At 43.3% G+C, this 26523-nt stretch overlaps 2 protein-coding genes across 7 annotated transcripts in view; one reads left to right on the top strand and one right to left on the bottom strand.

The window, feature by feature from the left end:
* The window catches only part of NT5DC3 (5'-nucleotidase domain containing 3), a 95012-nt gene extending 70654 nt beyond the window's left edge, over window positions 1–24358 (top strand). For 2 of the 4 annotated variants that reach the window (XM_033951747.1, XM_033951746.1), the window contains 6 exons: window positions 3996–4077; window positions 5881–5967; window positions 8116–8256; window positions 11585–11649; window positions 14343–14695; window positions 23782–24358. In XM_033951747.1, the coding sequence (XP_033807638.1) occupies window positions 3996–4077; window positions 5881–5967; window positions 8116–8256; window positions 11585–11649; window positions 14343–14601 (634 nt within the window). In that variant the 3' untranslated portion in view covers window positions 14602–14695; window positions 23782–24358. Of the gene's footprint in view, window positions 1–3995; window positions 4078–5880; window positions 5968–8115; window positions 8257–11584; window positions 11650–14342; window positions 14696–22308; window positions 22550–23781 lie in introns of those variants that run through there. The other 2 variants (XM_033951749.1, XM_033951748.1) reach the window with 2 other exon arrangements.
* The window catches only part of STAB2 (stabilin 2), a 403506-nt gene continuing 400269 nt past the window's right edge, over window positions 23287–26523 (bottom strand). For all 3 annotated transcript variants that reach the window (XM_033951740.1, XM_033951739.1, XM_033951741.1), the window contains 2 exons: window positions 26178–26294; window positions 23287–23823 (listed from right to left, as the gene is read on the bottom strand). In XM_033951740.1, coding sequence (XP_033807631.1) covers window positions 23773–23823; window positions 26178–26294 — 168 coding nt within the window. In that variant the 3' untranslated portion in view covers window positions 23287–23772. The remainder of the gene's footprint in view (window positions 23824–26177; window positions 26295–26523) is intronic.

The following is a 26523-nucleotide window of genomic DNA, read 5'->3' as shown; positions in this document are numbered from 1 at the left end:
CTTTTCAAAAAAATTTTTTCTTCTTCTGTTGAATATATTGTGTGTAAGAAAATCTATATACAGTGGTACCTTGGATAACGAGCATAATCCGTTCCAGGAGCATGCTCGTAATCCAAAATGCTCGTTTATCAAAGCGAGTTTCCCCATAGGAAATAATGGAAACTCGCTTTGATAGGTTCCCCCCCCCTCCCGAGGCCAGCAGCGCTGATGCTCCCCCCCACGAGAACCGGCATTGCTCCCCTCGAAGGCCCCCCGTGAACCGGCACCCTCCCCCCCCGCGATCCGCAACCCCCCCTGCCGCCATTGGGCACCCCCCCTGCCGCCATCGGGCACCCCCCGCCGCGACCTGAGGTCCCCCCAACCCACCCGAACCCTCTTCTTACTTTTCTGTAGCCTCCGCAGCGGCACCGGCATCAGCATGTCCTGTGCGTGGTGCCGGTGCCTGAAGATCTGCTTCCTGTGCTGGGCCTGAGAGTTCATGTCGAACGTGAACTCTCACGTCGAACGTGAACTCTCAGGCCCAGCACAGGAAGTAGATCTTCAGGCACCGGCACCACGCATAGGACATGCTGATGCTGGTGCTGCTGCAGAGGCTACAGAAAAGTAAGAAGAGGGTTCAGGTGGATTGGGGGGACCTCAGGTCGCGGCGGGGGGGTGCCCGATGGCGGCGGCGGGGGGGAGGGTGCCGGTTCGCAGGGGGGGGGGGGCGCGCTCGCAAATCGATGCACACTTGGTTTCCGAGGCGCCGATTTTGCGAATGTTTTGCTCGTCTTGCAAAACACTCGTAAACCGAGGTACCACTGTATATGTATGGAATTTTTTTCAGACCAGTGATGATACGTGAGGCTTAGGGTACTGTGTAAGTCCCAGCCAATCGTGGATGAGGCCCGTTTTTCATATTCATCATTATTATTTGGCTTCTATGTCTGTTGTTCTTTGTTTGAGTGTGAGGGGGGTTTCCCTGTTAAATGAATATACAGTACATTCTTCTATTGGATTTTTCATATATATACGACTGTACCCATTTTTTAGTAGTTATATAATAAACCTAGAGCCTCCCATTATCTGGGCCGCTCTTGGAACTACTCTTGAACTACTTGGAAAGCATTAATTCTAGATGCAAAGCATTACAATAGCCAATCTTAGCCAACCCTTGGTATTCTCAAACTTTGGATCACATTTCTTAAAATCACTTACATGTAATATCGGTCTCAACTTAGTCAGGAAGCAAAGATAGAAAAATGGTGATTTCACTACCTGAAATACTTGATTTTGCATCATCAAACTTGAATCTGAAATGACTCCTAATAATCTCATAAACTTTTACAGAAGGAACCAACTCAGAAAGGGGAGCAAACCCTCACTCTTTACGTTTGCATACTATAATTTTGATAGTTTGCTGTTTTTATTGCCGTATACGAAAGAGACGTTATTTCTTCTTAATCGAACATTGAGCCTCAAAGCTCCAGGTATAGATTTATATCGTCTGACTCTTGATTAGAGACCCATTTATTCTCATTGACTCATCTAAATAGTAAGGAAAAATAGAATAGCAAAAATACTCCAACCACAGAGAAAAAAACTGTTCTTCAAAAACCTGACTTCATAAAACCCAAAACAGGCTCATTCCCACATATGCAACAAAACCGAAAATTCTTTTTTTTTTTTTTTTTATAAATTTTTATTCATTTTAAATCTTTCAACAAGTGTACAATAAAATCATCATTTAATATACAACATCACTTGAAGCTCTACAAAACCGAAAATTCTTTTTGAAAATCAGTTTTCAAAAATACATATGCTCCACCCGGCAGTTCAAAGAGCTTGGCTTTCAGTAGTCAGCTCCTGGATCCCAGTAATCTCTTCAATGAGACATCTGAAGCTTCACATTCGGAGCACAAAACTTATACATCCGTCTCCTGTTGGGAAGAGTTTAAAGGCCTCAAGAGCCCCTTGTGTTGCAGACATGCCGCTGCTTCAGGAGGGGGAACTTGTAAACTATAACTCCACTTTACTAGCTTTAAGGTAGCCTTGGATTTTAAAGCAAACGCTCTAAGGTAATAACCAATCAACATTCTGCTTTTGTTTCAACCCTGACTTATTTAAAGGAGCCATACTTCTGTTATCAGAAGAAGGCTTACCATTAAGACCTTTTAGGTTCAGTAGACTAGACAAAAAATCCACTGTTCTCTTTGCCTCAGTTTTTTCTTCAAATTGCCCCCTCTTTTGCTCAAAAATTATTTGATCTATAACGATGCACTTCAAGTCATAAAACCGATGTCCCTTACTCATAAGTTGACAGTGTTGTTGTACAATCGGGACATCCAGTTTTTTAGTTCCAATGCAATGTTTACGTTCAGTCATACGCGTTTTAAAAGCCCGTGAAATTTGACTAACATAAATGCGATCACAAGGGCATTAGATCGTATAAATCATGCCTTTTGAGTCACAAAAGTGGTGTGTTGCAATAGTCTGTTTCCTTTCTTCCATAAAAATTATTGCCTCCTTCAGCGACTTCACATATAAAACATTTTCCACATTTTTAATGTCCTGCTCTTTGTTTCTTAGACCACACATGTTGGCTCTACACATTTGATCAACCAAATTGGAATTCCTAATAAAGGATACCATACACTGCAACTCTGAAAAGTAGGATGAGTAGCCAATATTAGCCAAAGGTTCTTGATGCAGGTTGCTACTTTAGATAAGAAAGTGGTGCATTTTAAGAATACACTGCACAGACTCATTTGTAACACTTTTCTTATGCATTACAATAGGTCCATATTAAACGGGGTTCGTTTAAAAGCTTTGTGCACAGTACTCTTTGGGTAACTACTATCTTTCAATTTTTTTACTTTATATTGAGCCGTCCCTAAGCTACCCGTGAGGATGCATGCTGTGAAATGCTAAGAAAAAGTAAGAAGTATGAAAATTTCCATCTTTAAATGTCACTACCACATCTAGAAAACTAACGTACTTGTAATGCTTATGTATTGTTTATGGTTGCAAGCTGATTATTAAGCTCAACCACAAAGTTCTTCAAATGTGAAAGTATCATCAATATAACGTAGCCAATATAGGATTTGCTGAAAACCCTTTAATGAATACACAAATGTTTGCTCAAATATTAGCCATCGATGGGTGGATGAAGCCCCCATTGCAACACCTCTTAATTGTAAATATTTATTGTCAAAAATAAAATGATTGAGTTCTGCATCCATTAATTGAGCCAAAAATTCAGTGTGTACCATCATAGTTGTAGGATGACTTTCTAATGCTGTTGCTACTGCATTATGTGCTTCTTCAAGAGGCATGGCAGTATATAAGGCCTGAGCATCCAAAGTAACTAACCAATACATTTTTGTTTGTTTGTAATTTTGAATTTACGATAATTCAGAAATGTGTAGCGTCCTGCGAACAGAAAGTGGTGTCTGAGTGAGGGATGAGGCTGGCGTGAGCAATGCATAGGACAACCTGCTCGCTGCTGGCCAAGATTTGAAAAGGTAGTGGTGGGTGGAGTACTTTTCAGAGACCCATCCCATTGCTTGGGGGGGATGTGTGGAGTGGGGAAGAGGAGAGGTGCCGGTGCTCGGGGTGGTCCACCTTCCCCTTACTACACCACTGATCTCGTCGCTGTTTGTAATTGGCAACCTTGTTTCACCCACCAGCACCGTTTTCCAGTTGCAGCAATTCCAGATTAAAAAAAAAAATTATTATCATTTTTTTTTAACAGAAGTACATAATTTGCTGCACCACCAAACTTTGCCCCAGAAGAAAATTATGGCAAGGTGCTTAAAAATAAATGTTTTCTTGGCACCTGCCATAAACGTATGTGCACCTACCATTGGGGTGATTTTATAAAAGTACTATACATGCAAAAAAAAAAAAAAAAGTTGTTAAAACTACCTTCACTGTGTGTTCCTGGTCATGCTCCTTTCTCTCTTAATTGCCATTCATGTTGCATAATCAGTTTTCTTAATCTTCCACTATTTTAGACCTTTCCGGAAAGTGACTGAAAGAGGTCTGCTACTGTGGGACAAAATTCACAAACTAGATAAAGGGCAAATTTATAAACAGGTATGTCTTTTTTTATTTTTCTTCATGTTTTGTAAATTTTACCAGCAGGTTTATGGTATTTTGTGCGAACAACATACAGGCTTATTGTAGCAATTAAAAGGACATTGTGTATTGAAAGCACAAAAAGGACACGAATAACTCATGTAAATACAGTGGTACCTCGGAATCCGAACACCCCAGAACTCGAATGTTTTTGAATCCAAACTTTGTTTTGTAGTAAATTTGTCTGGGAATCCGAACTCTGCTTTGGAATCTGAATGCCCTGCACATTGGTATATGTGTGTTTGTGCCCCAGAATCTGAATGCTGCTTAATATTTTACCTTAAAATCCAGTGTATTTCCTGTTAAAATTTGAGTTTGTGGGACCCAGGAACGGATTAATCCAGTTTCTATTATTTTCAATGGGAAAAATTGTCTTGGAACTTGAACGCTTTGGAACTCGAACTGAATTCTGGAACGGATTAAGTTCGGATTCCAAGGTATCACTGTATACAGAAAACGGGCACTTATTCGTGTAAGTGGCAACATAGTTTCTGAGCATGATTTTGTAAGGGGGCATTATAAGTAGCATAATGTATGCAAGGGGGTGTTCACATGGGTGGGGATGCTACTTGCACATGTAACTTACAGAATACATCAATTTTTGTCTGTGCCTTATCGCATTTGGGTGCTGTCCATTATATCAGGTCTACGGCTGCTGTAACTGTGGACACCTGAATGTAAGGTGCAATGCGGACTAGTGTCTTCTCTTGTGCAGGTTCCGCAGAATGGAATAAACTCCTAGTTTACATCAGGCAGAAGGACTTGTGTATATTTAAAAGATATATTGAAGCGACTTTTGTTTTGTAATGGATAATTGTTTGCAATATTCTTCTATCTGTTTTTTGTATATTTATTATGCATGTAATATTGTAATCCGCCTAGTTAAAGGCAGCCTATAAATAATAAACTATGGGCTAGATTGACTAACGTGACCGATCCGTGTCCGATCCGGGCAGGTCCAATGGATTCTGCAACTAATAATTTTCTAATGGGGGGCGATCGGAGAACGCCTCCATCCGCCGACACAAATTGCTAGTGTGCAATCCTGACACTTGCGCAGACTATCTGCTTTCCCTGTAGATAGTCTGCGCATGCGTTCGTGTTCGTTTTTGCTGCGTTTTATTTTTTTGGGGGGGGGGGCCTCGACGCTCCTGTAAGTTGTCTTGTAGGGCGATCCCCGGCGGCAGCAGCCTCTTAAGGCTAAAACTCACTGGCCCCGACTCTCCTGCTGTCTGCTGCCTTCCCTCCAGTGCGAGTCCTCAGGTTTAAAGCGGGGTTGCACTGCATTTCTCCTGCCCTCCACTGTCAGCATGGGATTGTCGGCGCCCCGTTGTCCTCCCGTGCTTCTGACGGTGTACCGTCATTGGGTCACATAAGAGGTATCCACTTACAGAATTACCTCGAAACTACTATTTATTCCTAGTTCCAGCACAATATGTGCGATCTTGAGCAACTCTTGTTACTCTACCTGTATTACGTTTGATGATGAGGTGTTCTGAAACACAGTTTGTAACCACATGAGCTATATGATTCATTTTCATAAGATTTGATCCTAGGAGCCAGCTCTTTGAGTGCTTAAGTACCCCCAATATTGAGGAAACTCCTTGACTGTGTTCCAGGAAGGGGTAATTTTACATTTAATTTAGAATTCTCCATTATTTTGAAAAGCTGGCTCCTATGATTTTGATTATGCTTTTACGTACTTGCTGCTTGAATGTGAAAAATTGAGTTAACAACATGTTTTGTTTTTAATATGTACAGGGCAATTTATATGAATTTCTGAAGCTTACTGGCTGGCGGGGCTCCAAAGTTTTATATTTTGGTGATCATATTTACAGTGATCTAGCGGTAAATATTCCTTGACTTAAAAAAAAAATATTTTCCCATGCTCTGCATTTCACTTGTACTATTTGGACTGCATAAAATGTTTAACTACCATGCCAGCACCTTTTCCCTAAGGGGGGGCATAATCAAAACTTTGAAACGTCCAAAAACCCACATAAGTCGGCACTTGGATGTCCTACTAGCAGGGACGTCCAAGTGCCGATAAGCAAAACCAACTTTCTGGTCATTCAGCAGCATTTCTAAACCACTGTGTGTCCAGAGGGCGTGTTGGGAGGTGTGTTAAGGGCAGGCTTAGTTGCGTCTAAGTTCCATAAAGGTGCCCAAACTGAAAAAAAAGACCACTGGAAGGTTTAAGGCATGACCCTCCCTTACTCCCTCGGTGGTCACGGATCATTCCCACCACCCAAATAGGACATCCACCCACATCTTCCCACATCCACCCGACAGCCCTTGTACCTTTGGATGACATGTGCCCCTATAGGGCCTACCTATAGGGCCACATGCTCAGAATGATGTGCCTTCCCCCTCTCATTGCATCTTGGGATGCAGTGAGAGGGGCCTAAGACCCTAATTGGCTCAAAATCACAGTGGATGTGGGGAGATGGGTGGATGTTGGGGGGGGGAAGGGTGTAGGGAATGGTAGGTGGGAGGGAGGGAGGGAGAGACAAATTTTTTTCTCCCTGCCGATTCAGCTGATCCTGGCAGAGGAATCCACCATCAGCTGAGCTGGCAGGACTGCATCGAAACCAGCTGAGCTGACAAGGTAGTTGGGCACATCTGCAAAACTTACTTTTGTACATTTTTCATGTGGACGTTTTAGTTTTTGAAAATGGCCAAAAAAGATATACTAAGGACCAAAACGTCTACATAGGTCATTTTCAAAAATAAAAGATAGACGTCTGGATTTTTTGAAAATGGACATTTTCTCTTTTGGATTTCTGGATTTTTTTTTTTCCCAAAACATCCAAATTAGATGTAGAGGGGCATTTTCAATATGATGTCTAAGTGTTTACTATGATTGGTTAGCTGGTTAATGCATATATGTCCACTCTGCCCATGATACTCCCTATCTGAAAATTGTATTTTAAAAAATCAGTCATGTTTGGATTAGCAAATGCAAACAGGCAAAATACTGCAAAATATGTTAATGCATTTTCTGTGGTAGTCTGTTTTGTGCATGTTTGGGGGCTTAATGCCCTTTACTAAAAGGGCCCCTCGGAAAATACTTTAGTAAACCTCCTATAATAAATGAATGGTGTTAAGTGCTGGGTAATATTGTTTAGTATATATAGTAGGTTATACTCGTATATTCTGAGGCTGTTCACACTACTTCTGAATAATATCACTAAAACTCAAAAAAGAAGGGAAGAAACCCACTGTGGCTGCAGTGTCTCTCCCCCGTATCCTTTTTGTAGGGTCAGGGGAGATTGGTTTATATCCACACTACTTCTGAGACATTCTGAGGCTGTTCACACTGCTTGCTGAAATTACACTTCCCCCTCTGTATTCGTGGGGGTTGAGGCAGAGCCGGCCCGCGAATGTGGAAAAACCGCAAATAATATTTGGGCCTGTTCTGCCCTTATCCCCTGCGTCCCTCGGCTATTTTTAACCATGTAAGCCCCCCCTCCCTTAAGCCTTACCTTGTGGTCTAGCGGGTTTTCAGGCAGAAGCAATCTTCCCACGCTCCTGCCCTGTGCAGATCGCTCACAGGAAATGGCTGCCTTGAGCTCCCGTAGTCTCTCGAGCCATTTCCTGTGAGCGATCTGCATGGGGCAGGAGCGGGGAAGATCGCTCCTGCCTGAAAACCCGCTAGATCACCAGGTAAGGTTTAAGGGGGGGGGGGGCTTACAGGGCTAAAAATAGCCTGAAAAATGACAAAAAAATTTCTGGTCAAAAATCCGTGAATAACTGAATCCGTAGATACGGAATTCACGAATACGGAGGGAGAAGTGTATAGGCTACAGTAATGTCAAGGTTACAGCTGGAAATAAGATTTCTTGCTCAGTCAAGCCTGAGCTGACCTCATTTTATTGAGGAAAAACTTAATTTGATTACAATAGTGGTGCTTTGCTAGAGAAAAGTTTAACAGGTCATTAAACTCTGTTGATTATATTTGTATCTTGCTTTTTATTTCTTTACTCTGGTATGCAGGATCTGACCTTAAAGCATGGTTGGCGAACAGGTGCAATTATTCCAGAGTTAAGATCTGAGATTAAAATCATGAACACAGAAAAGTACATACGGATCTTGACCTGGCTGCAGGGATTGACTGGATTATTGGAACGCATGCAGGTTTGTACAGGAACAGAAATGAATCCCTTAAGCCAGTGGTTCTTAAACCTGTCCTGGGCGACCCCCCAGCCAGTCGGGTTTTCAATATATCCGTAATGAATATGTATGAGGCAGATTGCATACCTGTCATCTCTATTTTATATATGCAAATATTTTAGATTAAAATTTTTGACAGAATTAAACAGCTTAAGGCAGTGGTTCTTAAACCTGTCCTGTGGGTCCCTCAGCTAGTCGGGTTTTTAAGATATCTCTTATGAATATGCATGAGGCAGATTGCATACCTGTCATCTATTAAATTCAAATCTGCCTCATGCATATTCATTAGAGATATCTTGGAAACCAAAAATTTTAATTAAAAATATTAACATTTATGATTGTTTCAAGTTCTATTGTGGTTATGGTGGTTTAAAGATTTCTTATTTGACTTGCTAAATGGATTGCATTTTTGTTAATGAATAGGTTGGTTGACCCTATCTGTATTTATGTTCTCCTTAGGAGCTTGCTGACAGAGCAAAGAAGGGGTAAACAATATAACCTTAATAGTTTGAAGGCTCCTTTTGCAAAATAAAGTTACCGATTTATAAGAACATGACAATAGCCATATTGGGACAGCCCATTATTCTGTTTCCACAGTGGCCAACCAGTTCCTGGCAGACACCCAAATAATAGCAACATTTTGGAATTCCAAAGAGTAACAAGATTCCAGGACCCTAAAGAGTAGGAAGATTCTGGATTCCCAAATTAGATAAGATTTTGGAATCCCAGATAGTAGCAACATTCCATGCTACTGATTGCAGGGCAAACAGTAGCTTCCCCCATTATCTGTCTCAATAGCAGGCTGTGGGGTTTTCCTCCAGGAACTTGTCCATATCCTTTTTAAACCCATCTACGTTGAATGGAAAGAAGCCCTTGGGCATTGAATGGGCTTCATCCTATTAAGTGTGCTGCTATTTGGTAGTGCCGCTTTTTAAAAGAAGTCCTAAGAAAGGAACATTACATGAATCTAGTGGTTTCAACTTGTGGTGCGCAGACTCCTGGGAGAACCCCTGTAATGGGCTCATGGACGCAGAGAAGAAGCAGGAGCTATGGGGGGGTTGGGTCAGAGGTATCCTGCTGAAGGAGAGAGAGAGACTGAGTGGTTGAGGGAGAAAAAGGCTGGTGGGGACTTGCTGGAAGGAGGGAGAGAGAAGACTAGCATAGTGTAGGTGCAAACCGGTAGTCCCTGAAATGTTTAAAGTCAACAAAAAGCTGATGCTCTGATGGGTTAATAGAGAGAATATAGTTTTGCATTACCTTGGCTGCTTTAGGGGATATGGGTTAACACAATATTAACGATGGAATTAGTTTTTTTTGTTACTGGTGGTGAGGGATAGTCCATTTCGTTCAGCTGAAGAAAGCTTTAAGCAGGTTTTTCCACTTTCAGTCATATTTTCAGATCTTAGTGGCATGTGAATATATATCTGTGTTCCATTTGTAATTGGGGCAATGGATTCTATGGACCTCATATATTAAAATGTAAATTGACTTTTGCATCGAAATGCATAAAAATGCCAAAATTCAGTTTCTGCTATTTTTGATACAAAATGACACTCTTCTGATGGGAATTTGCAAAAGCACACTTTGCAATAATGAATGGCATTAATGAGCTATTAAGGTACACATTCATGCAAAGTAGTTCTTTAGTGCCCAAACTGGAGAAAATGAGTACATAAAATACTTTCCAGTGTTCACAGAAAAAAAAAGGAACTTAACATAAAAAAAGGGTTTTAAGGCCTTTCTGTGCAGTGGAAAGAATCAAAAGGCCCTTATAGTCTGAATCAAAGGCTCTCCCATCCCATCTGCACAATGGTCCTTTGATCCTTGGTAGCCTGGTCATTCCCTGTACCTCCTCTAAGCTGGATATAAATTAGATTTCAAGCCTCTGGTGCAGCAATGCTCTAATAATACCCTCCCCCCCAGTCATCGCTTGCGAGTATAAATTTTACAAGTACCCCCACCGATATAAGGTATTGTTCGGCTTTGCACCTAACTATCTTATGGATTCGTTTACATTTGTAAATTCAAGGCGCTCTCGTTGTACGCATGCTGTATTTACCTTTCCTTCAGTCATATATAAAAAAAATATCATCTTCTGTCATTTCAAGCATTATGGGATAAATATCTGAATTCTTGTTCTTATCAGCATTTCAGGAGACAAGATATATAAGGAAAATTAATGTATTCAACTGTAAATGTGCAGTTTTTATTTCATTTTGTAAACCGCTTAGAATTTAATGGTATTGCGGTATATAAATAAATTATGTTATGTTATAAAGCCCTGCCCTTTAAAGCAAAAAAAAAAGGAAATGCTAGTTGAATATCATCCACTTACATGTTATAATATCCACCTAACGGAGCCAAAAGTTGACGCATAAAAAAATAAAATAAAACAGAGAACATATAAAAAAAAAATAAAACAGAGAACAATATCGACCTTTGTGCACAACTGAATAATATTGTTGCCTTAAAAATACATCACTTCCCAGTTGTCCTTGGTGTATATATTTCAGCATTGTGATCTCAAACCGAGTGCCTACAATTGTGAGGTAACAAAGTGGGAAGATTAGAGCATCAAAGGCTGAGGAGATATAAAAAAAAACCCCTAAATCCAATTCCAAATGAAAGGCTTTTAAGACAGAGCAATAGTCTCTACTACAATTCTTTCTAAATCCAAATTGAGAAGGGGCTTAACAGACTACAGAAACTACCACAGTTAAAAAAAAAATTAAAAAATTATTCTAAGCTATACTGAAGTTAACCCAACTTTGCTATCTAATGTGTCTTCTAATTATGAAGTACACTCCTCCCTCCGTATTCGCGGGGGTTAGGTGCAGAGCTGGCTTGCGAATAAGGAAAATTTGCGAATAACTTTTGGGCTGATTCTGACCCACCCCCGCCTCCCTCCTGCGTCCAGACCTTACCTGATGGTCTAGCGGTGACGTGGAGCAGGAGTGATGTTCTTACACTCCTGCTCCGTGTAGAACCGTCATCGAAAATGGCTGCTGTGAGTTCCCGTTGTAGTCTTGTGAGACCATGGGAACTCACAGCAGCCATTTTTGATGACTGCTCTACACGGGGCAGGAGTGTAGGAAGATCGCTCTCGCCCCACGTCACTTTTAGACCACCAGGTAAGTTCTGGGGAGGTCGGGGACGGAGTGATTCACAAGGGCCCAAAAACCGCGAATAACCGAATCCGCAGATACTGAAACCGCGGTTTCGGAGGGGGGAGTGTATATGCATGTACGATTATCCTGCAGATTTTACATGTGTATTTACTTTTATGCTTTAGATTTATAGAGATGCAGAATCGCAAATGGTTTTGCAGGAGTGGATAAAGGAAAGGAAGGCACTGAGGTAGGAATGAAAATGTTGAAATCTATTTCTGCATATTTGAGTTTTGTTCATTCTCTTCTCACCTGCAGCTGGTTCACAATCACAGTGAATCACAGAACAAATACTACATTGTATTTGATAAAGGTGTGCATGGCTGAAAAGTCTGATATTTATTTATTTATTTTTCTCCATTTAAAAGAGATTTTTTTCTTAATTTTTGGGCATTTTAGATATTTAGGAATTTAGTGGGCTGAAGAGCATTTGCCCTACGACGGCCACTACTGCACCTTTGTAAAAAAGGGGGGTTAGTCTTCAGGTGCACCTTGTACCACAAATTTTATTTAAAGTACTAAAAATTGCACAAGCAGTTTTGGTTGTGTACGGTACTCAAATTGCATGTGAATAACAAGCCAATTAGCACTCATTTGCTTTCTAATGAGCAATTATTAGGGTGTCAGGTCAAAAGCGCATGCAGACAATTGAGCGCAGCGCGGAGGCGTGCGCCACACAAAATTACTGTTTTTACGGCTCCCCACTTAATAGAGATCGCGCCGCGTTGTGGGGGCGTTGTGGGGGGTGTGGGGGATTGTAACCTCCCACATTTTACTGAAAACTTCACTTTTTCCCTGTTTTTAGGGAAAAAGTTAAGTTTACAGTAAAATGTGGAGGGTTACAACCCCCCAAACCCCCCACAACGCCGGCGCCATCTCTATTAAGTAAACTGGGGGGGCTCCCCAACAAAACCCCCGTCGGAGCCCCTAAAAACTGTAATTTTCTTCGGCACGCGCCTCCGTCTTGCGCTCAGTTGTCGGCGCGCGCCTTTGTCTTTCGCCGACTTGTCTATGAACCATTATTAGTGCTAATTATAATCGTTTACAAGTTGCATGCGTAAATTTAAGCTTGAGTCACGCACAATATCTGTCCCCATTTTTTAAAAAAGTCATGCCGGCCCCCCCCCTCCTGACCACAGCCGTTGCACCTCCCCCCCAAGTGGAAACAACGTGTTCCCGAACCCAACGGAGATGACTGCTGCCCCCACGACAGCGACGCACCCAGGGAGACAGGAGGGATGCCCATTTTTCCTGCCTCAGCAACCTGGTTGTGCATCTGAGCCCACATGGACTCCCCCTGGCACTCCGACACCCTCTGCACCCTACACCAAGATCCCCCTCCCTCCACCCCACCAGCTCAGAACCCCTTCCCCCCCAGCTCAAAGTACCCCAGCCCCTCCCCCATACCTCATTGTAGAAGCCGGCAAGAGATGTCCACTCCCTCTTGCCAGCAGGCCTGCCTCTTCGAAATGGCAGGCATTCCCCTTCCTTGTGCATCCTGATGCCCTGATTGACCTGGATATCTTAAGCCTTTCCTATGGGAGGGGCCTTACACCACCTTCCCAGTACATCCTGGGATGCACTGGGGAAGGTGCACTTGGGAGGGGCCTAAGACTTTGGCCTGGATACCTAAGGCCCTTCCATAGGAGGGACTTAAAGTATCCATGCCAATCAGGGTTTTGGGCCCCCCCGTATGTACCGGGAAAGGGAAGACCTGCCATTTCGAAGAGGCAGGCCTGCTGGCAAGAACAACTGGGCATCCCTCTTGCTGGCTTCTACAGTGTGGTATGGGGGGGAGGGACTGAGGTGGGTATGGTATTTTTATATTAATTTCAGGGCTGGACTATGGGTAGGACAAATAAGAGACTGGTCTTGATCAGTCACTTTTTTTCAAATCGCTGAAAGCGATCACTTTTTTTGTGTATCGGGAAGCCATGTTAGAGCATCATTCGCTCTTGCTAGTTACATGGCATTTCAATATTATTTATTTTATTTGCATGGCCGGATCGGAGATTGAGCGATTGTGCACAAAACCACTGAGCATCGGGTTGGCAAATCCAATCATCGCTAAACTAGTGAAAATCAGTTTAGCGACGATTGTTAGATGATGACTGAGTTTAGTGCATCTGAGCCTTGGTTTGCTGCACTGATTAGGCTACACCTCCACAACTTCCATGAACTTTACACTTGGGAAGGGAAGGGGGGGGGGGAATTGTACTAGTGGAAATGTTTCCCTGTTATTCCATATGACAGTAGCAAGGTGAAAAGCAATAGACCCATATTTGGAGCTCAGCCTCTGCCTGGCTGCGCCCTGCTTTTCACATTTTGCTGTGCCATTGCATGTTACATTTGTAATATCTCCACTCCTTTCACTGTGCCACAGCCACTGCAGGAGAGACAGTGGAAGGGGAACAATTTTTGTGCCCCTGTGCAACTTCAGAATCCTCTTTATTTTGTGCATAATTACTTTAAAAATATTGCTGAGCTGACCCTTTGGTTCAGTGATAGGGCCTGCTGTCAGTTCTGGGTCAAGCCTCTTCTACTTACCACAACAGCACCTATGTATTTAGGGTTCAAAAAACAACAACACATGATATATGGCCCCTGATAAGAGATATCTTGCAAAAATGCCTCAGAGGGTGGAAAAATTAAAAATGGGGAGATAATCTTCTCCTTTCCCCGGGTAATTGTGAATGAAACTTAATGGTGCTGTAGCCTAGCAGAAGAAGAGGCTGGTTCCAATTGGATTGAAAGGCTAAGCCAGCAGGAAAAAATGGACTGCTGGTTCCCCATCTCCCCCCCAAAAACTTTTTTTAAATGTTGGCATAGGATGAAAAGTTGTCAATTTTATTATTATTACTGTTGTTTTTTTGTAATTCTCAGAATTATGGCCAGAAATGTTTTCAACAGCCAGTTTGGGAGTATATTCAGGACAGACCATAACTCCACTTACTTTCTGAGGCGTCTATCACGGTTTGCTGACATCTACATGGCATCGCTGAGCTGCCTTTTGAACTATGATCTGCATTACACATTCTATCCGAGAAGGACTCCACTGCAGCATGAGTTACCTTTCTGGTCTGAACAGCTGAGCTCTGGCCCATTTAGAATTCCATTTTTACAAGAAATTTCTCAGGAGTAAATGAATTGCAAACTTTAACAAAATGCTTTTAAGTGTGAAATGAACTACATGGAGATGGAGGAGGAATTTCACTTGAAGATCAGCATCATCATTTGTGAGCAGCTAATATTTTATTTTTTTTTTTTAAATTCAAATTTTACATTTTAAACAAGCAAATACAAGAAAGCATGGATGGTTTCCCCCATCCAAAGAAATATTAAAAGAAAAAATAATATTCATTATTTCGTCCACAATGATCCAAGACCTAAGCAAATAAAATAAAAAAAAAGGAAATTGCAAAAATCATTTATCAGGACATAATAGAAGTAAGAGAAACCACTTCCAGCTGCCGGTTCGCTAAGCTCTAGGAATCACCGTTGGTCCTAGTCTTACCCCCCCCCCCCCCTTCCTTGGTCACAATAAAATTGTAACAACTGTTTGGGTTCAAAAAAATAGAAAAGATTTTCCTTCTAATGAGATTCAGCACTTAGCAGGAAATTTTAATACAAAGGAAGCACTCAGAACAAGAACTCTAGATCTATAAACCAAAAAGTCTTTTCTTCTCTTCTGCATCTCAAGCGATATATCAGGAAATATGCAAATTATTGAGCCCAAAAAAGTTTTATTCATATGTCGGAAATAAGTTCGAAAAATCAGATCTCTGTCAAACTCTAAGGCAAATAAAACAATAAGAGTAGTCCTCTCAGTTATTACTTCAAAAGAACTTTCCAGAAAATTTGTTAAGTTCAGTCCACTTGCTTCTGGTCCTACTGGGTCCTTAGGAGTAGAGCTTTCCCGTTTCTTCTCCAGGGTATATTGCACTCTGACTAATATTTGATATTTTGAATGGCCATTACTTGTTCCCAGTCTGTTCTGCTTTGTGTTAGTTAAGCAGCAGCAAGAGTCATCGGGCAGCTTTTAGCTTGTGCAATACTGATGCCAATAACAGGATTACATTGCCATAAGACACTTAACAACAGCATTTACTGTTAAGCACCACTTGAAGCCTTATTCCCTTTCATGAAATGGGTTTGCGAGACTGATGTGAAGGAACAAAACGCCTTTTTATTAATGATAGGGTTTTTATAAGGAGACATTTTAAGTAAAAAGTATCATGGATCTATTTTCTGAATAGTTGATTTGGTTCAGTGACTTTGGTATGCATTCTTGTCCTGTCTTTGGACTCCCAGGGAACCCAAGTTATTTTAATTCCCCTCTCCATGTTGGGTATTTATATGTAAATAGTGTCAGATGAAAGGTGAGGTGGACACTTATTTTTACACTGAGAATCATGCTTTTTGTCAGCCTGTGTTGTTCTTTTGGTGGACATATCTGGATCCTTAGTGTGTGCCAGTGTGTGTTATGCTAACTCATCTTTGATTATATAAATACTCAGTATATAAAACAAAAACCTGAGTAAATATGCTAACAATAAGATTTTTTTTTTTTTTTTTTAGCTATTGGCCAGTCCATGCCAAATATATGTACTAAATATGGTATACATGCAGCATATGCTTACACAAAACAGTTCATTACATTTTAGGAGTTTTTTAATGATTTTTAATTTTTTTAAATGATTCTTGCTTTAGAATTCAAGATGCCATTAGAACTTTCAGAAACAGCACAACTTTTAAAATGGTGCTTGATCCCTATAATCAGCACTGTGGGCCTGATATGCTTAAGTCTTTTTATGTACTTTTAATTTTCCCTAGGACACTCCAGAAAGTGTAGTTGTGCTGGATTTGCCACACTTGTCAAGTAGTTAATCTATTCTATGACAAATGTTTATGCTGAGATTGGGTCTTGACAAACATCTTGCAGTTTCAAACATTTCTTAACCAACTACTTTCAATAATTTGAAAGAAATATGATTTTACCAATACTTCTAGGTTCATTTGTACTGAAGTCAGTAGAAATAGTGCTACTAGTGTACATTAAGAACAGCTGTAAAGTGTGATATAAAAGGTACTTTCAAGGATACAGTAAAGTTATTTCATGGAGATTTTAAGAGTTAAGTATTTTGTGCATACAGACTCTTGTACTTAAAAATTTAAATAATAAAGTTCCATTTTTAAAGCTGTATTCTCACCTTCCTTTCTCCCCCTCCCCCCCCACACCAACCACTGCATGTTTAAGGCCTCAGTTTTGGTGTGTTGATGATTTTCAGAAAATTCTTACAAACAAAATGGCTGCTGTGAGCTCCTGTGGTCTCTTGAGACTACAGCAGGAACTCATGGCAGCCATTTTTGTTCACACCTCTGCACGGGACAGGAGCATAGGAAGATTGCTCTTGCCCCACTTCACCAGGCTTTAAAAAGTAAGTTCTGGAGAGGGCTGGGAGACAGGATGGGTCAGTGAGATGAAAACTGCAAATAAAAGAAGTTGCACATGTTGAACCTGCGAATATGGAGGGGGACCTGTACCGATTTTATAACGTGCTGCTGGCAAGCATGTGCATAAGTTTTCACCAGTTTTCACTAAGGAAAGTATTTACAATACATAACTTTTAAAGAGAAAGTTATCCCACAGACATTAAACATACATTTCTTTATCAACCTTGCCAGACTGGTGCAGCTTCAGCTTACTGATGGGTTATATCTCATCATGACCAGCAAGTGGAGACTGAGACAAAACTTTGGAATAGCATATAATAGCTGACCCTCCCTATATTCCTTCAGTCTTCTCTCAGTGTCTGCAGGTGTGAGTGAGTTGTACCCATCTCCCTTGGTTAGGGCTGTTGGAATTTGTTTAGGGCTTCTGGTCTCTTTTTGTTGCTGGACTGAGCTTGGGTGGACCCTGTTTGGGGGTCCATCTGACCTTGGGGGTGTCACACTCGGTGGGTCTCGTGCTGGGTCCCTCCCCCCCCCCTTCTCCACCTCCCCAACTTTTGGTAGAGGTGCCTCAGCTGGCAGCCTGGCCTCTGATTCCAGTCAGGCTCCAGCTTTGAGAGCCGTGGAGTCTGTTCTGACAGGAAAAAAAAATCCTGAGGCTGTGCCGGTCTGAAGGGTTCATTCCCTTTAAATTTACTGTATTTTAATGTATTTCTCACCTAGCCGGCACATTTTATTTAACTAGGTCACATCTGGAGCAATGAGCACTTTTGTAAGGGGAAAAAGTGCTCATTGTAATCCAGGCGCTAGGCATTCAAGGCAGGCCTCGTCTGCATTGAGTGCTGGCGGCCAGGGATCCCCTTCGCGAGTGCCTCGCAGCCGGCAGCTGTTAGCAGGGAAGCCCGGGCTTCCCCTGCTGCCCATGCAGGAGCTTCCCTACTGCCCGACGGTCAGGCAGAAAGGATTCCCTTACCGCCGCAGCGGCTGGGGACTCCCTTAATAGATGACGGTTTTTCCTCCTTTAGCGGCTGGGGCGGTTTAGGCCTCTTAGCTACTGAAGGTCTATGGAGCTTGTTTTTTTGTTTTGCAATTCAGCTCTATTTTTGGCGGGAAACACCTCCATTTTAGTCTAGCCTCAGTGATCTTGTCCCTGTTTGGTGACATAGGTGACAGGTTGGTTTGCTGGGTCCCCTGTTATGGCAGGGAGTCCCAGCAAACCAACATGTTTAGCTTTTTGCTGCAGCTGGAGGTCCTGCTTCCACCCTGGGGATTGCCCCTGAGGTCATCTATGGGTCGGCTCCAGTCTTTGGTAGCACAGGATCTGGACCCTTTGGTGAGCTCTCCAGGCTACTCTAGGGGATACAGTTTTCTCTCTAGCGGTTGTTGCTCGGTCTACTAGTGCCTACGTATCTAGGGAGCACGTTGTTCCATGGGACGAGCTTCGTGGCTATGTTTGTCGGTCTCTGTGTTGAATCTGAATACACCATGTTGGAGCCCTCGCATGAGGTGGACCCCTTGCTTCAGGGGATCCTCTCTGTTCCCACTCTTTCCTTATACTTCAGAATATCAGGATTTTCTGCTTGCTCTGTGGTAGGTGCCGGTGGCGCCCTTTTGCTTTGCGCATTCCTTGGTCTGCTTCTATCCCATCCCGGAGGGGGTATCAGGTCCCGATCCTGTTGTGGACGCGGTGGCCTCAGTCATGGTGAAGTGGCATGCTGTGCCTGTGGAAGGCGGCTCTGCCTTGAGAGGCCGAGGAGCATAAGTTGGAGTCCCTACTTCATCCAGAGTTTTAGGATTCCTGCTCCGGTGGTCCAGGCAACGAAATGAGGCAGGCTGTTCACTTGGGTGTGTTTTTTTCGCTGGGCCAAGCATGTCCTTCTCACTGAATCTGATAATTGGGACTTGGTAGAGCAGGCAGTTGTTGAACTTGAGATTGGTGCTTCTTGTCTCTTGGGTGCCATGTATGACCTCTTGTGAGTTTCTGCCATGTCTATGGTTTTTGGATCTCCGGTCCTATAGTGTCTCGCTTACCTGGCCTTGGAGCTAGGCTGCAGGCCCTGGGTGGCACTGGGCACGGGTGTGATTTCCACCATCTTCGCCCCGGTCGAGGGGCCTCTGCCTTTCAGGCCTCTGGGTTTCTCCAAGGCTGTTTTCTTTCAGCATAGGCAGTTCTGTCGAGTGACCCACCGGGGGGCTAGTTATCCCCCACTGGTTTCCCCGTTGCCCAGGAAGTCCTTGCCGGCATCCCCTCTGGTTCTGGTGGGTGCCCAGCTGCGTGAGATTTTGCTGTAGTGGGCAGAGATCACGTCCGCTCAATGGATCTTTGAGGTGATTCAGGCTGGTTATGCTCTGGAGTTTGACCGCTCCCTGCCAGATCATTTTCTTGTCAGGCTGCAGGGCAGATGCAGTTTTTTTGCCAGTCCCTTCAATGCTTGTTAGATCTCAAAGCAGTAGTTCCAGTTCTCCCTCGAGAGTGTGGCACCGCCAGGTTCTTGTTTTCGTTTTGGTGCCCCAGACAGAGGGGACCAATCGGCCCATCTTAGATGTGAAAAAGGTCAATCGGGCTCTCAAAGTTCCATCTTTTCACATGAATCCACTGCGGTCTGTGATCCTAGCTGTTCAGCTGAGGAAGTTTCTGTTCTCTCTCGTTCTGACAGAGGCCTACTTGCATGTTCCAATCTGAGCCTCCCATCAGCACTTCCTTTTAGTCTGGCCAAAGCTCCACGGACGTTCACCTAAGTTATGGTGGTCGTTGTGGCGGCTTTGCGCAAAAAGGGCATTCTAGTGCCTTCCTACCTGTTTAACTGCTTGATTCGGGCCATGTCGTTGCAGAAGAGCACTTGGCTCACGGCTCAGGTGGTGGAGTTCCTACAGTCGCTGGGCTATGTTGTCAACCTTTCCATGAGTCGATTGGACTCATCTCAGCACCTGGAGTACATTGGGTTTTTGTTCAACACCTCCTTGGGGAAGGTCTTCCTCCCAGAGGCCTGGGTGAACAAGTTGCGCACACAGATTCGTCTTCTTTTGGCGTCCCAGTGTCCTTGGGTGCAGGATTTCCTCCAAGTCTTGGGGTCGAGGGTGGCTTCCCTAGATGTAGTGAGGTGGGCTCGTGCCCATAAGCGTCCTCTTCAGTAGGTTTTTCTTCAAAGGTAGTCGCCCAGGGGTGCGGTCTGGATCACCCTGTTTCTTTCAGGGGGCTTAGCTCGCTGCAGTCTTCGTTGGTGGCTTCGGACCCCCTATTTAGTTCTAGGGGCGAGTCTGGATCAGCCTCAGTGGACGGTGCTTCTCACTGTTGCCAGTCTCCTCGGTATGGGAGCTCAGTGTCTAGGTCACAGCACAGGGCACCTGGTACACGGAGAAGGTGTCCTGGTTAATCACTCTTCTGGACACCAGAGCCATCCGCCTGGCGCTGTTAGCCTTCCGATCGTTCTTGATGGGCAAGTCAGTCAGGGTCCTTTTAGTCATTGCCACAGTGGTGGCTTCTGAATTATTAGAGGAGCACCAAGAGCACTCTAGTGGCGCAAGAGGTGGCTCTGCTCATGTCTGGACAGAGTCTCATCTTCTGGACATCTGGCTTCCCTTATAGCAGGAGTGGAAGATGTTCAGGCAGACTTTCTACATCGTCAAGTGCTAGATCCCAGAGAGTGGTGCCTAAGTCCAGTGGTCTTTCCATTGCTAGTGCAAGCTTGGGGTCGACCCCTCATGGACCTGATGGCCACAAGTGTCAATGCCAAAACACCCTGCTTCTTCAGTCGTTGCAGAGACGGTCCGGCCGAGGGTCTGGTTACTCTGGTCCAACCATGGCCCTTGGAGGATCTGTTGTACGTGTTCCCTTTGTGGCCATTAGTGGGCAGAGTTCTTCGCATTGTTTGCCCTCTGGGCCTAGTGATTCTGGTGGCTCCAGATTGGCCCAGATGCCCATGGTACACAGACCTGGTGTGGCATTTGGTAGTGGATCCTCTGCCACTCTCACCCAACTTTCTGACTCAGGGTCCCATTCCAATGGTCAGTCCGGGTCCTTTTTTGTCTTGCGACTTGGCTGTTAAAAGGGAACACCTAGGTAAGAAGGGGTATTCAGATAGAGTCATTTCAGCACTGTTGGGGTCCCAGAGACTTTCCACTTCTCTGGCTTATGTGCGGGTTTGGCATGTCTTTGAGAAGTGGTGTGTGGCGCGTGGAGTGGTCTCTTTTTGTGCTTCTCTGACTATCATCTTAGAGTTCTTGCAAGATGGCTTAGACAGAGGCCTGGCTTGGTCTTCTCTCCAGGTTCAGCTTGCAGCCTTGTCCGCCTTTCGTGGGTTGTTATGAGGTCAGCACCTGACTGCCATTCCTGATGTTGTTCGCTTCTTGAAGGCGGCCAAGTTGTTCAGGCCTCCAGTTAGACCGTCTGTTCCATCTTGGGATCTTAATCTGGTCTTGTCTGTGCTGGTACGCCCACCCTTCGAGCCTTTGGGGGGCCTGCACATTGAAGGACCTTACTCTTAGAGTGGTCTTTTTGGTAGCCTTTACAGCTGCTAGACGTGTTTCTGAGTTGCAGGCTTTCTCTTGCTTTCTCCGTTCCTGGAGTTTTCAATGGAGTGGGTTGTGTTGTGGCCTATTCCTTCTTTTCTGCCAAAGGTCTTCCTTTTGGTTTGGCCACGGCACCGCAAGCGAGCCCTACCTTCAACCGAAGCAGCGTCGGGCCAGCAGCACTCTAAACAGGCTGCTTGGTCTTGTCTGGGGATTTCACTCTGCCGCATTACTGATGATGTCATCAGTAATGTGGCAGAATGAAATCGCCGATGGACAAGGCCAAGCCGCTTGTTTTAGAGAGCTGCCGGCACGACGCTGCTTCGGATGAAGGTAGGGCTCGCTCGCAGTCGGCAGGGAGGGAAAGATGGAGGGTCATCAGAGGTTCAGCTGCGCAGTGGAGGTAGGGGGATGCTCCAAGGGTTCTGCTGCACAAGGGATGGGATGGGAGGGAAGGAAAGAAACTGGACTGCCTCACAGGGGGAGGAGGGGGAGGAGAGGAAAGATGCTGCACATGTGGGGGAGAGAAAGGAAAAAGGAAGAATTGGGGTGAAGGAGAGGAAGGGAGAGATGGTCATATGCATAACCTGAAAATAAGACCTAGTGCCTTTTTTGGGCCCCAAATGAATAGAAGACACTGTCTTATTTTGGGGGAAACATGGTATATATGCTATTCCAAAGTTTTGTCTGTCTCACCTACTGGACATGATGAGATATAACCCATCAGTAAGTTGAAGCTGTACCGGTCTGGAAGGTTTAAAAGAGAGAAAATTTTGCAGGTAAGAACCTAATTTCTCTTTTCAGCTGCTATTTAGTTTGCATAAATTTCCTTGCTTAATTTACATCCAAACATAGTCTATTTCATAAATTGTTTTCTTTATATTTGCAGTGTTGAATGGAACAATTTCAACTAGATGATATTGTATCACATGTTAACTGCATCTCAAGTGCCACCACTGATATCACTATTCATAAATGCTGCTGAATCTTTATTTGTATCCTTATAGGATATGCTATATAATTTGGACATCTTTTGAAATTATGTTGATGATATGCTATTTTTGCCTTTTAAAGTGGATCTTTTAAAGATGAAGATTTTGATGGCTTCTGCCATCCTAACTGTGGTTAATTGGTTGGGTAGTAGTCAGGTAAGATTAAGTATTTCCAATCTGCAGTGAGAACCTTTTGTATAAAAGCACTCAGATTCCATGATAGAATACTAATATAACCATGTATCGGTGTACTTAACATTTATGTGAACACAGTTATACCAGCCATAGATGTGGTATAAATGGGCCTGATTCTATAAATGATGCCTAAGTGTACCTACATGGTAGGTGCTGCTCTATATAGTTGATTTTTAACCACTAGGTGTCCTTCTATAGGATCGTGCGTTGCTCAGCATCCTAGAGGTAGGTGCCTGTATATTAGGCCAGATTTTTCTTGGCCTAATTTACCGGAACCTAACTGATGCCTAAGTCAACCATGCCTACTCTCTGCCCCTAACCACACCTACGTTTCAGGTAGGCACCTCGACTTATGCTTCTTTAGGCGCTGCTCTGAATTCCATGCAGAACTCTTAATTGATGTTTAAATTTTTTTTTTTTTTTTTAAATTAACATCAGTGGCGTCAATTATCACGCCTAGGTTCTGCACAGATTTTAGTTGGGCATCAATGTAGATGCTTAAATACGGCCATATCACTGTGTCAGGGATGTGCATAACTGACTGCCCATGTAGATATCCCCTTCCATTAATGCACTATGGGGCTCATTTTCAAAGCACTTAGATACACAAAGTACCACAGGTTTGTGAGCATAAACCCAAACTATTGAACTGATAAAAGACAAAAAGCCCAAAATAAGGTGTCATTTGTTTTTTAATCAATCACCTCTGAGCCCCAAATAATGTACAAACTGGTCAGGAAACATTTCTAAATAAAGTGCAAGATGAGAAATGGGGTGTATTTTTTAAATCTAGAAAATATATCTAGAACAAAGTAGACCATTGTGCATTCCGAAAGTTCTATAAATGCTCTTTCTGCTTTTTTTGTTGTTTTGTTTCCATGATGACATGGAAGCTAATCATATTCCTGTTGGTTGTTTTCAATTTATCTTGCTCAAATTGTTCTGCCCTTATTACATTTCTTAAGTATGTACATTTTGACTGCAACCTTCTGAAACATTTAAAGAATTATAAAATATTACACATGACTGGGTCTTTACTGCTCATTTTCCTAAACAGCAGCAATATATCCAAGATGTTCAAATGAAGAAAGTTAGATCTATAGTCATTGGGTATTCAGTACGTTTCAGTAAATATTCATTTGAGGTTGTTCTTTATAGCTGTGCTTTCATTGCAGATCAAGATGATGACATATTACTGGCTGCTGGTCATCAGTGTCCTGTAAGAAGACAGAATTGCTGCTGAGACTATATTCTAAGAGCACACAGAGAATAGGAAGAGATTTCTGAACTAACAGTGCAAACCAGGTTCTTTAGAAATAAGAAAAGAAAAAGAAGCATGGTCATTTTTGCTTTTGGTGGAAAAACTAGATCTTGCCTGCAAATTTACTTTCCTTTAGTCTGTCCAGACTGGCACAGATGGATGGGTTATGCCCTCCCACTACCAGATAGAGACTGAGCACACCAAGTCTTAAGTAAGCCTATAATAAGTAATCTATGTTGTCTTCCTACAGTCAGTCTATTCTTAGCCTCCAGCAGATGGTGAAAGTGGTAAGCCTGTACCATTCTGGTCTGCTCTTTAGACCTTAGGGGGTTGCCCTTGCTGTTCTATTTTTTACGTGGGGGTTTATTTTGGACTAGAGAATGACATGGGGAAAAAATTGTACCTGTCCCCGCGACCACTGTCCCCATCCCGTCCCCAGTACTGCAATATTTAGCTTATTCCTTCCTTATAAATAAAAGTTCTGGCTGCTGAACTAGAGAAAGAGATGTTCAGCTGGCAGGGCTTTGTTTATAAATTTTTATCAACACAACTAATATACTATTTTATCCTAAAGCAAAAAAAAAAAAAAGAATAAATAAATAAATAGAAATTTTTTATCTTTGTTGTCTGGTTTCTGCTTTCCTCATCTTCTCATTCAATTCCTTCCATCCTCTGTCTGTCTTCTCTCTGCGTCTTCCATTTGCTATGTTACTGTGTCTCTCCCTTCACCCCCCCCAACCTCTCAATTGGTCAGGCACCCATCTTCTTCCCTCCGCTCCCCGCCATAGTCTGGCATCTCTGTCTTCTTCCCTTCCAGCTTCTTCTCCCCACACTTTCCCTTCAGCGTCTGTTCCTCTCCACCTCCCGTCCACGTCTGCTCCTTTCTTTTCCACCACCACCCTTCTCTCTCGCCATCTCATCGCCCTTCAGCACCCCTTGCGTGACCCAAGAATCTCCCTCCCTCCCCCTTATCTTCGTGGGGCGTTTTAAGTTACTTTCCAGAATAACTTGCTCAAGCCACCCGAGCCTGCCTAAAGTCACGTGCGTCTGTGGGCGGAAGCTTCTCCTCTGACACAATCGAAAGTTGCATCAGAGGAGAAGTTTCTACCCACAGACACACATGACTGCAGGCAGGCTTGGCCGGCTTGAGCAAGTTACTCCGGAAAGTAACTTAAAACGCGCCACAAAGGTAAGGAGGAGGGAGGGAGATTGATTCGGCTGGTAGGTAGGAAGGAGGGGGGCCACGCACAATTGGTGACCGTAAGCGTTCCCTTCCATAACTGCGGGTACAAGGCCATTCACCGCTCCATGGGGTGGTGAATGGCCTTGTTCCTGTGCCTGCAGTGAGCACTCCCCCCCCCCTACCATTTCAACAGGTTACCCACGGCTAGCTGCGGGTAACAGCCACTGTGTCATTCTCTATTTTGGACTACCTTTTAAAAAAAGAAAAAATGTTTTTCTCCAAGTGGCTCTGTTGGACTGGGGCAGAAGCTTGTGGAGGTCTGTGAAACCCTGGAGGTGGCACAGCTGGGTGGCCTGGTCTTCCCAACCTCCCCACCCCCACCATTTTCTTTCCTGCTGGATTTCTATAAGCATCAACAAAGACAAGGAAGCTTCAGCTCTATCAAGGACCTATATGATCTCAACTGCTAAGTCTGAAAGCAGAAATTCAAGAAGCACTTTCTAGTAATAATCCTTCTCCTTTTCATGAGAAAGATTGGCTTGTCTTTTTGAAGCTGAAGGATGTCTACACTCAACATCCCATTCCACCTAAAGCACTGGTAATTCCTACATTTCATCTCCCTAAACTATTAATTTCAATACAAAGTGTCTTGCAATGGTCACAGCCATCTCTGCATGGTCTACTTCTATTTGAAGGACTGGCTTATCTCCAGAGAATTGGAACGGTGTACCCATCACTCTTTACACGAAGTTGCCTACCTTCTTCAACCTCTGGGCTTCCTGAGCATGGAACTCTTCCTTGATAGGAATCCTATCAAGGAGAGAAACCTGCTAGGAAACCCGATAAGCAGTTTCCTTGCATCTGGAAAAGGAGAGATGTTACCTGTGAGACAAACCTTCCATGTTGTTTTAGGGCTGCCAGTAATCACCATAATAGCAGCAAGTGTCTTATCTCCCTGTCCATGCTCAACTACACTACTTCAATGGAGTGCTAAAGTCCTGCTATTTCCAATGGACAGCAGACTTGAACCGAGGTCTGTTGTACCATAGAATATGGAACTAGCCTATGATAAATACATTTTTAGTTTAACATTTAGAGTCTCAAACATTGCCAAAAGGACAACTTACAGAAAACTGGTCAAAGGTAGATTCAGGTGGAGAAGAACCAGAATTTTCATACATAGGATTGACAATACTTGGAGATTTACGATTTATTAGTGCTGATACGCTTATTTTTTCATCAGGCTGTAAGAAAACAGAGCTATATTATCTAAGGTCACCAGTATGGGTCCCTTTAAATTTAATTCATTGTAGTAGATTATCTAGTATCATTAAATTTAAATTAAAAATAATTAACATGGACTTCTTGCCTAATTGGAATACAGAATACTGTGAATTAACCAATTGTTAAGAGCATACAAAGTGCTGTTCTAGGGTCAACCAATGGTCAATTGAGTCTAACATCCTTTTTCCA

This window comes from Geotrypetes seraphini, chromosome 7 (genome assembly GCF_902459505.1).
Source record: "Geotrypetes seraphini chromosome 7, aGeoSer1.1, whole genome shotgun sequence".
Lineage (NCBI taxonomy): Eukaryota > Metazoa > Chordata > Amphibia > Gymnophiona > Dermophiidae > Geotrypetes > Geotrypetes seraphini.
Note: the sequence above shows the minus strand (reverse complement) of the source record. Positions and strands in the feature narration are given on the sequence as shown.